The sequence below is a fragment of the Numida meleagris genome, chromosome 3 (assembly GCF_002078875.1).
Source record: "Numida meleagris isolate 19003 breed g44 Domestic line chromosome 3, NumMel1.0, whole genome shotgun sequence".
NCBI lineage: Eukaryota > Metazoa > Chordata > Aves > Galliformes > Numididae > Numida > Numida meleagris.
Window position 1 is genome coordinate 108,529,995 of NC_034411.1, and position 12,535 is coordinate 108,542,529.

The window sequence follows — 12,535 nt, forward strand, 5'->3', positions numbered from 1 at the left end:
ACACTATGGGACCAGAACCCTTAGTTTAAATCCCCATTGGTGGAAGGTGCTGGAGGACACCAGATTGCTGCAGCCCCAGAAGCATCTCCCAGTTTGGATAATACAGCAGCAGGGACCCAGGGATGCCCCCATGCCCCCAAGCTGTGCATTATTCCCTTTCTCCAAACACCTCACATCCAACCCCAACAGGCAGCAGCCACCCCACACCGGGCAGCCCTGAGCCTACCTCCGACAGCAGAATTCTTGCTCGGAGCAGATGCCAATGCGGCCAATCCCTGGAGGACATGACCTGTGGGAGCAGAAGCCCCCACGACGCTCACAGTCCTGGGGTGATCCTTGAGCAACGGACAGCCCTGCAGAGAGCAGAAAGAGAACATCTCAGCACAGTTCTGCCCAGCTGCTGAGCACAGCCTTCTGCCCCCGTACAGCCAACGTCGGTGCACCCAAGCTGTCTCCTTCCTGAATGCAAGTGGAAAGCTCTCCCCGTGCCACTGGGCTGCCTATTCTCCCCTTTCTCCAACAGCCAAGGCAAACTTTCCAATGGAAATCCAGGGGGTACCGCAGTAACAGGAGAAGACATACAATCTATCGTCACCAAGCTCCCCATTATCCCCTGCAAAATACTGACAAAGGGCGAATCCACCGCTTTCCCATATCGTATGTACATCTTACCTGGTTCTCCCCGGAGCATCAGGAGGAGGACAGCGAAGAGGAGAGACAGGATCCTCATGGCTGGGAGGTGCCCGGACGGTCACAGCTGCGGGGAGAAGAAGAAACAGGGCAGGCTCCTTTCCCACTGGCAGCAGCACTTGGATCCCAGCCGGCGTCCTCGTGCCACGTAGGCAGTATCCCTGACACCACCGATTGTTCCCAAAGCACCTTTTCCTGTTTCTTCCCCTGTCACAGATGACAGGGAATCACTTTCCTCCTAGGCCTTCAGCCCCGGGTCTTGTGTCATCCTGCCTTGCGAAAGAGAAACACAGCGCTGTGGTTTGCTGGACGCGTCTTGGGACACACTTCATCCCCGTCCGTTAGCCTTGGCAGGCAACCCGCTCTCCCAGCACAAAGGAGCTCTGTGTTCCTCTCCTCCAGCGAAGCGTGCTCTCTATGCTTCACTTGAGAACTGCTGGGAAGACGCCGCACGGGATGACATCTCCATTCAGCCCCGTGAATGACAAGCTTTCACCACCATTTTGCATAAGAATTCGCTGTACGTAAGCCATTGTCGGTTCGCAAAGTGTTGATGCCTTTTAAATCTAGATTCAGGCTCCTCGAACTCGTGTGTGTAATAAGAGTTTGTGCATATATGTACGTATGTAAAGACTTGCTCAAACATAATGTACGTTCACTGGGTAGTTGCAGAAATAGACCTTACATCCCAGCTGGAGGAGGGGGGAAGATCCCAGCCCCTGTTTCGGTGTAAGCTGGCTCTAGAAGCTGTTCTCCAGCTATAAATGTGGCTATTTGTGGTGGAGAGAGAAAAGTCAGATGCTGCAGCATTCTGCGTATTGCTGCCAGCAGATGCTGGACCGACCCCAGAGCTGAGCCTATACCCAAGGCTGAATCTTCTCTGCAAAGTCCTGGGTCTTTGTGCAAAACGTCTTGTGGCATTCCAGTTTGTGAAAGAAGCACTGATCTGCTGTGGATTGTGCAAAACGTCTTAGGACATAAACTGCAAATTGCTGCTTTGGTTCCACTTGACAACTTCCTGAGGTCTCTATCCAGGGGAATCCCTGCAAGGTGGCCGTTGGCCTGGTTTCCTGCCCTTTGCACACTGTGGTTTCCATGGTGGCCCTCTGAGTCATTTGCAGAAATATCTCTTTGCAGGGAGGCCCAGTGCTCTCCAGCAAACATCAGGCTCTGGGATTCAGGCCAGCCCTTTGCATGGAGCTCTTGGGTTGTTTCCCTTAAAAGTCAGCCGTCAGTGCTCCCACCTTTGCTGAGCATACATGAGCAGTGAGCTTCACATAGGCGGTGGGAGGGATGGGGGTGAGTTCCCACTGAACCACAAAGATATGTATGTTCCCCTTACCACCAAATAGGTGCCCTCAGAGCAGCTAGCACAGCCTGACCATGTCCTTTATTAACTCCTTGTGTTGTAGGAAAGGCTGGTTTCATCCAGAGAGGTGTTTTCCAAAAAGTCTTTGCTAAGTCTCAGCTAAGCCCATAGGGTTATTCTATTCTATTCTATTCTATTCTATTCTATTCTATTCTATTCTATTCTATTCTATTCTATTCCAGTCTACTCTACTCTACTCTACTCTACTCTACTCTACTCTACTCTACTCTACTCTACTCTACTCTACTCTACTCTATTTGAACAGGCTGCCCAGGGAGGTGGTGGGGTCACTGTCCCTGGAGGTGTTCCAGAACCATGGGGATGTGACACTGAGAGATGTGGTCAGTGGGCATGGTGTGGGTGAGCCGGGGTTGGACTTGGGGATCTTGGTCATCTTTTCTACTCTATTCTATTCTGTTCTGTATGCTCCTGACCGTGGAAGACCAATTGTGGAGAAAGAGGAGCACACAAGGCAACCTGCAGCTTTGGAGTTTTCCATCAGGGTTCAGGTTGGGGCAGGAGAAACCTTTTGTAAGAGGAGAGAATGAAAGAGCAGAGGTATTGGCCTTTCATACACCTTGTCTAATGGTTGTGTTGTAAGCCTAATTCTAGTTGCCCAACTTGTTACTGCAGCTGATGTGAATGCTGCAGATTTGCTGCAAATTTATATAGCCCAAAATAATCAAGGGCAAAACCAGGCTTTGAATCTTAAACTGAGGCCACCTGCCTGCTTTTGTTCTTCTCTGCGTCTCCTCCTTAGATCCCATAGTGACTGCTCTTACCAGGTCTGAAATCTCTGGACCCAAAATGTGCAGAACACGAACCTCATGAACAGAGGTTTCATGAAGAAATACACTGGAAAAGACTTTCATACTCCCTATAGAAATGATGACTGACTCCAGCTGTGATCAGAGCAGTGGTTCCTATCAGATGTGGGTGCAGCACATGCTGGTACCCATTCAATCAGCAACATGAAAGAGGAAAACATTTTGGCAAACTAAACGTACCTGAATCTGATTTCAGAATGCTTATCTTGTTCAAGCTTCTAAACATTAATACTATTCCTAAAGAAACAAATAACAAAAACACACATGGCTGCCATGCAATCTCCCCAGATATTGCTTTTATTAAAAGAATGGCAAATGTTTATTGAAAGAATGACCAGTACAATGGTTCCCTGAATCCAACGATGCAAGAAGAGCTCATTCCCAGATTTCTGGAGATCCTGCGCAATTTACTCACGCTATAACCTACACAAAGGAAAGAACGGTACAAAGTTTTCACACCTAAGTTGAATGAAAAAAATCCACCATAGAGAATGTAAAATTTGGGAAGTCAATTTAACCCTAGTCAAGTCTTAAACTTACCATTTACAGCAAGAATACCCAGTACGGCATGGCCCCAGGTAAGTATTCCCATAAGGGCATTTCCCAGGGATGCAGAAGGTCCCACGATATCCACACTGGATACGATATCTTTTAGGACGGGAAAAGCCTGTACCATTAAAAAAAAATAAGAAAAAAAAATTAAAAAGAGAAAGAAAAAGGAAGGCAGCGTCTTCTAAGAGAGATTCACATTTTGTTAAATTCCCATGCACTGACATCAAGCCATAACAGTGCCCAGAGTCACGACAGTCCTAAAGCAACCTACAGGAGGAGAAAGTCTGTGACCAGAAGTGGAAGATCAGAAGAAGAATAAGACAAGGCAAACTGGTACAACGTTTCTCCCACTTCTCCCTGGTCTTCTGCAATCCATCACAATCTTTTCCCATCCTTAATCACACACTTACCATCCTATGCACGGAATCATAGAATCATTACAGTTGGAAAAGACCTCCAAGATCCCCAAGCCCATCCCCAGCCCACCCCCACCATGCCCACATCCCTCAGTGCCACATCCCCACAGTTCTGGAACACCTGCAGGGTCGGTGACCCCACCACCTCCCTGGGCAGCCTGTGCCACTGCAGCACTGCTCTTTTGGAGAAGTTTTTCCTAATATCCAACTTGAACCTCCCCTGGTGCAACTTGAGGCCGAGCAGAAGCTACCAGTGTGATCTACACCCTCCCCATCCCAAATGCAAGGTCCTGAAGCAAAGTATATTTGGAGAGCATGGGACCTGATTTCTTTTCTTTCTGTGTGGCTTATGAATGTTTTATTAGGGATCACTTGTTGCAGTTGTTGTAGGGTGAGCTAGTGGCAACGAAATTTCTTTAAGTACAAAATTTGGGCCACCTCCCAAAAGGGACAGAACACCTTTATGAGACACCAATATCATATGGCTTCTACATAGCCTCACATTTTCATTTATGCCTTACCTGCAGCTCCATGAACTGCCACAAAGAGGAGCACAAAGAAGAAGCAAAGGATTTTCATGGCAGAAGGCAGACTGGGAAATCCTACCACTGCAGAGAAAGGGCACAGAGATGTTAATAAAGAGGGTGGTCCACCTACAAACACAGTGGGCTGAGGAGTGAAGCACAGAAATGATCTCTGAGAATCATACAGAACACAATTTCTTTACAATCATGTTCTTTGTCATAAGGGTTCCCTGGACCGTACGTAGGATCATGGCACAGGAGGAAGCTTCTGTGCAGAAAAATACAATTTTAAATCCTCCTTGTAATTACCTGCTAATTAAGCAGGTGTTTATCCTAAGTTGCTTGATACGTTGCAATACATTGCACTAGATTCATTCTGCCTTGTGGATGTTGTCAATTCAGAAACCAAAACGTGACAATTTTTACTATATTCACGCACAGCAACACCAAGCATGTTTTCAAACTTTTCTAAAACAAGAGTAGAGAAAGTCCCTACACAAACAAGCTTTAAATCCATCTTCTCCCCATTCTTGCTTAGAGGCTGCTGTTGTACATAGAATCATGGAATCATTAAGGTTGGAAAGACCATGAAGATCATCTAGTCCAACCATCAACCCATGCCTGTGACTGCTTTTTGTTCGCTTCCAGAACAATTTCCAAGACAAATTTCCTCTTAGATCTCCCCCTGCAGCCAACAGAAATTCTTCTTTCTAACTGATATTTGCCTGGACTAGCGCTTGATGGACAGAAGTCACTGCACGGTTAGGGTTATAACAGAGTAATGCAGCTATCCGTGGAACATCTGAAGACTCCAGCCATTTTCAGAAGGACAGAGCTGTAGAAGAGAGGCTGAATAATGAGAAGATTTGGGTCGTTACCGCGTGAGAGGAGGCTCTGGGTTGGAGTTGTCCTGTGGATCAGCGTCAGCCACCCAGATGCATTAAGATGGAGGAGCAGAGCGCGGCTCTATGTGGTTTCTTGAGGCTGGGAAGGATGCTTGCTCTTCACAACCTTCTTGGGGCCAATCAGGAGATGTCTGCAGTTTTGGGGAGAGCTGTTCAACAGATCCCCTCTGTTAGCGTCCTCCTATGAGGGACCAAGGTATTGCTTTCAAAATATTGCAGCATTGCCTGGAGAAGTGTGCTGAGCTGCCTGCAAACGACCTTGGGACCTCCGTTTGTGCAACGTTAGACCACAGCGACTTGCTCAAGGTTTCTGTGCTGTGGCAGCTGCTCAGTTCAGGTGGGCTTTGTGGTTAGCAGGAGTACTGTTAGTAATAATAACTAATTATTACTCAATTTAACGGCCTGTTAAACACAGAATCACGTGCTACATCTCTGCTAGGGAGCTAACCTACACCAGGTTTATCTCCAGGCCAAAAGGAAGAGTCTGGTTGTGTCCATGCTATTAACTTCAGCCTCCACTATGGAGTGATTTTGCCCCAAGACGTTGTGTTGGGGGACATGGCTTAGTGACAACTATTGGTGGTAGGTGGACGGTTGGACTGGATGATCTTGTAGGTCTTTTCCAACCTTGGTGATTCTATGATTCTGACTCAACTGCCTGCTGGAGGTGGTCTGAAAATAGATGAAGACCATGCTTCCTCATTAGAAAGTTGTGGGTATTTAAGGAGAGACTCCTGCCAGGATTTATTTGGTCAGTGAAATGACTGCCCAGCTCATTGGTAACACTCAAATGCACATGACTGAGTGTTGGGTGGGATCCTGGGCAGCTTGGTCCGGTGTGGGGCAGCCCTGCCCATGGCAGGAGGGTAGGAACTGGATGGTCTTTAAGGTCCCCTCCAACCTAAGCCATTCCATGGCTCTATGACAAAACCCAAAGCACGTTGCAGCAGAAGGCAAAATGAATCCTTAGAGCTGGAAATCATAGAATCACAGAATCACCATGATTGGAAAAGACCTCCAAGATCATCCAGTTCAGCTGCTCACCTACAGCCAATATTTCCCCACAACTTTCTAATGGGGAAGCAGGGTCTCCATCTATTTTCATTGCCTTTCTTTGAATTCTTTACAAAGAAATAGGTCACCGTAAAATGAAATACAGTAATCCAGTCCATGCCTCCATACACTGGGTAAGATTTCCCATTGTGCCCCTTGGGTAGAATTGCCAATTACAAACATGTTGTCTGTGAATGTGACGACAGCTTTCTGAGCCACAAGTTCACTACCCATGCCCAGCAATTTTATTATCATAGAATGGTTTGAGTTGGAAGGGACCCTTGAAGGCCATCCAGTGCAACTCCCTGCAGTGAACAGGGACACCTACAGCTCGATGGGTGCCCAGAGCCTGGCCTGGAGCATTACCTTGCCAGGGACAAACACATGCCCCTGAGCACCCTCCTACACCTTCCCCATCATGCCCATCCCCCACACTTTCCACGTGTTCACAGAGATTTCTACTTCTCCCCCAGGGATCTGCTGTAAGAGGATCTTCACCCTCCTTTCTAGGCCTCTTTCACTCCTATTTGAATCAGACCTGCCACATTCTATGAGAGTTACTGTTCTTCGTCAGCCCTTCGCTCACCGCCGAGCCCTTCTCTGTGCAAGCCCCCCCTCCCTGCCTTTCATGCTCTGCGGGGATTTTTCTTAGACCTCTTTGTTTTCTTTTTGAGTCAAAGCAAATATTTTACCGAGATCTCTAGCGCAGCCTTTTTTTAACAGCTTACAGTCTGCCTGCTCCTCTGGGCTGCTCCTTTTGGTGCTTTTCTGCACTCGTTTTTGCTTTTCTTTTTTTGAGACCAAATATTCACGTGTCAAATACCTACAATTTCATCGTGCAGTTAGAGCTAGTTGTACTGTGGTTGTTGTTACAGAGAAGCTCTCCAACAAACAGCTTCTGCATTAGCTCCTTTGCACCAAATCCAGAAGAAACTTTCCCTGGAGGTGCCAGGACAAATTCTTCCAAAATCAGCTTTTTGCATCAACAATACAATCTCTGCACCCACCCGATATCCTCAGCCACCCCTCACAACTGCTCTGAGCATCATGCAGCAGGGGTGACCCATTCTTTGGGTCCATCGGGGAGGGACGGTTGCTCAAACCTCCCACTCAGGTGTTGACAAATATTTGGGTGTGTAGCAGCGCACTGGGGTGGCTCAGCAGGTGAGGGCCAGCTGGGCCCGTGTGACATCCCATCTGTAGGCTCCCTTTGCCTCTGTCACCTCCTGTCCTATGTGTCCCTATTGGGGACACATGGTTGTGCAGTTGGCTTTGATGCTCACTGTTGTTCTCCTGGTACCTCCATGCCCCCCATCTCGCCAAGCCCCAGGTTACATTTTTCAAATGATGAAGGCGTTTCCCGTTCAGTATAGCCCAAATCTTACAGCATCCAACATTCCAACGAGGGGAATCCACCTGAGTTTTGTGAAAAAAGAGATTGTTCCATACCTGCCCCATCACAGCCACGATGTAGCAACTCACATTGCTGGGGTGCGGTCCCCAGTTCATTCCCCAGTTTCTTCATCCATTCATGACAAGCAGAGATTTTTGCATTCCCTTTGAGGCCCTTGATTTCCTAATTACAATGGTTATACAACCACAGCGGAGTCTCACTCACAGCTATTCCTGAAAACCAGCCCCGTGAGAGTCACCACTGCTTTTTGGCACCCTACCAAATTCCTGCTTTTTGGCTATAATTATTTCTTCTTCCTGAACGAAAGGAGTTAACCTTAATCCTGGGTGGAAGAGCGTGGCTTAATCAGAACAGCAGGAACTTTGTGTTTGCTTAGGTGCCTCCTACGGGCGGTGCAAGGCCCAGTTCATGAGCACAAAGGACTTTCCAGTGCCTGGATGGAAGGAGTAATTAAGGTTCAAGTGGCACCTTTGGGTTCAGAGAACCTGATTATTATTAATGATTATTTCTTTGGTTGTGGCAACGTGCTATACAATAATGCCAAGTGCAATGCGTGTTTATTCTAGGCTGAATATACTCAAACTCTCCAAACTCAGAGTTAACCAAAGCCCCCCCTGATGTGGGCCTGGGTAAGGCATGACCTAGGAAACCTTCCCCAAGTTTTGTGGGTGCCCATGAGTTGTGGCTGGGTATCACAGAATCATAGGATCACAGAATGGCTTGGGTTGGAAGGGACCTCAAAGATCACCTAGTTCCAACCCCCACGCTGTGGGCAGGGTTAATAGTGCATCCCAATACTGCAACCCAGTACTGCAACCCAGTAGCGCATCCCAATACCAATCCCAATAGCACATCCCAACCCCACATCATTCCCCACAGCTCCCCTCAGCTTCCACCACAGGCCTTAGACCTCAGAAACCAGAGGGATCAAAACATACCTCACCAATTAATTGTTTAAAAAGCCTTGTGTTATTACCCATGCTTTATTAGATATTTACACAAATCAAATAATTTGCAAGTTAGACTCTTTGAATACAGGTTACGGAAGAGAAAAAGAGCACAAATCACTTCCACTCTGTAAGGCTGAGATATTTTTGAGTCTGTGAGAGAGCAGAAGACTTCAGTGTCCAGCTGGGTCACAACAGGGGGCAGGTGGGAGTCGGCCAGGATATAGGATGAGACAGGTGGAAGACAAAAGCCTTCATCCGGGATGTTTAAAAGGGGATGTGAGGAAATTTAGGGTCTAAAGGAAGAGAGATCCGACAGTGAAGAAAGGAAAATGAGGGTGATAGCTCACATTCACCCATCTGTTCAGAATATACTGCATGATGGGCAGGTTAATAGACGTGAGCCTCCTAACTATGATGTGGCCCTTGAGGCTCTGTGGGCAGCTGTCACAGGAAAGCCTATATTGGGTGTGCGAGGTCTGCTGGGGTACCTCAGCATCACATGGGACACGTGGCACTCTGCCCCTGACACAAGGAGGAAATCTACTCGATTCCAACCAAGAGACATCTTTGGAAAAGAGAGGAGTTGTCCTGTTTCAGGCACACAGCTCAACCCCGCCTTGGTGACTGCGGAGGGCAGCATCCAGGGGAAGGGGAGTGCAGTGATTCCCCAGGTATGGATCCATGGGCAAAAAGCAGATGTGGAGCTTCCTGCCAAAGTGCCTTCCCCCAGCTCCAGAGATAGCAGCACCCCAAACAACAGCACGGCCACGTAGGGAAGGACGATGCTACACTACTGCTGTCACTGCTAATGACACTATCAAGGCTGCCAGCCCAACACAGACCGTGGAATGTCACCAGAAGTGTCTGCAGCACTTTGCCAGTCCATTGTAGCAGGTACCAGCGGATCTCTTGAAGAAAGGACACAGGAAAAATGAACACTTGCCCTTCATCTTCCGACATGTGACAGTGTCCGACTCTGGAATGGAGGGAAAGAACCTGTGAGACTCTTCCTTTGGACTTCCACGTGTGAAGAAAGCCGGTCCCCATGCTACCAGCCTGCAGGTAGCGCAGGTCTGTTCAACAAGAGGAATGTCAACCCACTGTTGAGTTCTGCTGCGACGTCTAAAAGCATTCACGAGTTGCAGATTGTGATGTTCTCCCCCCTAGCCCTGAACGTGCCACCTGGAGTTTGCCCACTCAACACTCTTCTACCAGATCCAGCACCAAACATCACATCAGCAGCACACGTGTCGCGAATTTGTTCTTCATTTACAGAATGATTCCTTGTTTCCCAAACATAAAAATGACCTTAGATTATATTTACTCTTACCTGGAGCAGCCTGGGACACCACAAGGAGAACAAGAAGCAGGAGGAGTATGCTCATGGCTTTGGCTGACATTGTCGTGTCACCCTGAAGCTGCCGAGACCAAGAGGAAGGAATGAACCTCTCTTTATAAGGTTTTGTTGAATATGATCACCAGGGATTTAGCAATCCTATAAATGACATGTTTAAAGGATTTGTGTTGTAACCTCTAATTACAATTCCTGTGTGGATATATAGCCAGACAAAATGACCCAGACCCGCCCCCATAAGCCTGCAAAAAATGGGGCAGACATCCCATGCCACACCATCCCATCCCATCCCATCCCATCCCATGCCATCCCATGTCATCCCATCCCATCCCATCCCATCCCATCCCATCCCATGCCATGCCATGTGCAGAGGTGATTTCACCATTGTCTGTATTTAGCTTCACTGGAGATGTGAGTGGCTTTGAAGCAGAATGAGAGGAAAAATAGGCTATAGGCTGTGCACCACTTTTTTATTCAATGGCTTAAATGCAAGCATCAGAGGATGCAAATTTCTTCCATGGCTGCTAAAAATCAGCATGGGAGACAGAGATCCCGGTGGAACTCCTTCTAAAATCAAAGAGAGTAGCTTGGCTACCCAGACAGCAGCACATCCCTGAGCACACAGGTTTGGGTCAGTGTTCACATGCAAGTATCAAGAGGGAGAAATAGAGCACAGGGAGACAGGCATCATGCACTGACGATCTGTAGAGAACTCTGAAAACTGAGTTAGAGGATGGGATGGGATGGGATGGGATGGGATGGGATGGCATGGCATGGCATGGCATGGCATGGGATGGCATGGGATGGCATGGGATGGCATGGGATGGCATGGCATGGCATGGCATGGGATGGCATGGCATGGGATGGGATGGCATGGCATGGCATGGCATGGCATGGGATGGCATGGCATGGGATGGGATGGCATGGCATGGCATGGCATGGCATGGGATGGCATGGCATGGGATGGCATGGCATGGGATGGCATGGCATGGCACGGGATGGCATGGCACGGGATGGCATGGCATGGCATGGCATGGCATGGCATGGCATGGCATGGGATAACTCCTGACAGCCCAGTGGATCTGCTGAGCTTTGGGAGCACTCCACGTGATTTTCCAAAAGCGCTCACAAATCTGTGGACGCTATTAGGACTTGATTACCAGTCCTCTCTTCTGACGGAGGGGAGGAAAACGACACAATTAATCTATGGCTGCACCGCACGCCGTGCCCCGGCTGCCACCTAGCGCCCAGTCCTGCGGGGACAACAGGGGACGTCCGGATGTGCGAACCATCCCCATGGTCCACGCGGGGCCCCAAAAAGCCCGCGTGAAGCAAGCAGCGTGACGTAACAACCCCGCGGCGGGGCGGGGGGGAGGCATCTGGGGAGGTGCTCCCGTGTTTCCTCCTCCTCTTCCTCCTCTTCTTCTTCCTCCTCCTCCTCCTCATGCCGCGCGCAGGATGCGCGGGGTCTGCCCGGGGCTCTGCCTGGCGCTGCTGGTGGCGGAGCGCGGAGCGAGTGAGTGAGCGCGCAGCGTGCGCGGGAGTTGCGTGGGAGTTGCGCGGGAGATGCGCGGGGAGAAGAGAGAGAGAGCTATGCCCCCATGCTCGCATCACCCCTAGCCTGGACCCCTCTGCTTGCCCCTCCTCTACTCCCTAAACGAGGGCTTTCGGGATCCACGCAGCTTCTAGCTGTATTCTTCTAAAAAAAAAAAAACCACTGAAAATTTTGAATTTTTTTTTTGAATTTGAAGCTGGTCACACTTTATCTGAACCCGCCTTTAGCCGTGTCCCTGGGTGGTGACGGGTGCGCTGCTGCTGACAAGCCCCAAGGAGCCGGCAGCCCAAGATAAGAGTGGGACACAGGCTGTGAACTTTTGGGGAAGTTGTGGGTAGCGTCTTTTAGGTGAGTGTGGCATCCACAGCAGTTCCTCTCTCTTATTTTCCAGGGCTTTGCACCATCATCCATTATCTTTCCCATGGACAGCTGGGCTGTTTTGGGGGGACCATCGCCTGCCTGGTACCTGGCTATGTGGCTCAGCTCCTCAGCATCCTCTGGTTGAAGGCAGATGGACACCCTCTGGGCTGCAGGGTCCTGGTCCTCCACATCCTACAGTTTGGCCTCTGGAAGCGGTGAGAGATGCACCCCACAGTCCATCCAGCCTCCCTAAACCTGCCCAAAATGGTGTGGACATCCCATCCCATGCCATCTCATCCCATGCCATTCCATATAATCCCATCCCATGCCATCCCAACAAATGCATTGCCATTCTGTCCTATGTCATGGACAGAATGTCATGTCATGACATCCCATCCCATGCTATCACAACACATGCCTTGATATCTTGTCCAATCCCATGCCATGCAATCTCATCCCATTCCAACCCTTCCCATCCTACGCCATCCTATGCCATTTCATACCATGCCATCCCATGCCAGCTCATCCTAACCAATCCCATGCCACTCCATCTCATCCCATGCCAT

General features: G+C 49.1%; 2 protein-coding genes across 2 annotated transcripts in view; one reads left to right on the top strand and one right to left on the bottom strand.

Annotated features, from left to right (window-relative positions):
- DEFB1 (defensin beta 1) lies at positions 8,732-10,352 on the bottom strand. Its single transcript, XM_021392577.1, has 2 exons — positions 10,031-10,352; positions 8,732-9,676 (listed from the first exon to the last, which is right to left on the bottom strand). Exons 1-2 carry the CDS (start codon positions 10,098-10,100, stop codon positions 9,552-9,554), a joined length of 195 nt encoding a protein of 64 aa, XP_021248252.1. The 5' UTR covers positions 10,101-10,352; the 3' UTR covers positions 8,732-9,551.
- The window catches only part of XKR5 (XK related 5), a 5,899-nt gene continuing 4,572 nt past the window's right edge, over positions 11,209-12,535 (top strand). Inside the window, exons 1-2 of the mRNA XM_021392974.1 lie at positions 11,209-11,570; positions 12,001-12,184. Of these exons, the coding sequence (XP_021248649.1) occupies positions 11,513-11,570; positions 12,001-12,184 (242 nt within the window). The 5' untranslated portion in view covers positions 11,209-11,512. The remainder of the gene's footprint in view (positions 11,571-12,000; positions 12,185-12,535) is intronic.

What these genes read in the sequence shown, in the direction of transcription:
- DEFB1 (XM_021392577.1), bottom strand. Translation starts at nt 10,100, where the DNA reads ATGTCAGCCAAAGCCATGAGCATACTCCTCCTGCTTCTTGTTCTCCTT. An exon ending in GGTGTCCCAGGCTGCTCCAG is followed by an intron (nt 9,677 to 10,030) that starts GTAAGAGTAAAT and finishes CCTCCATTCCAG; the next exon opens with AGTCGGACACTGTCACATGT.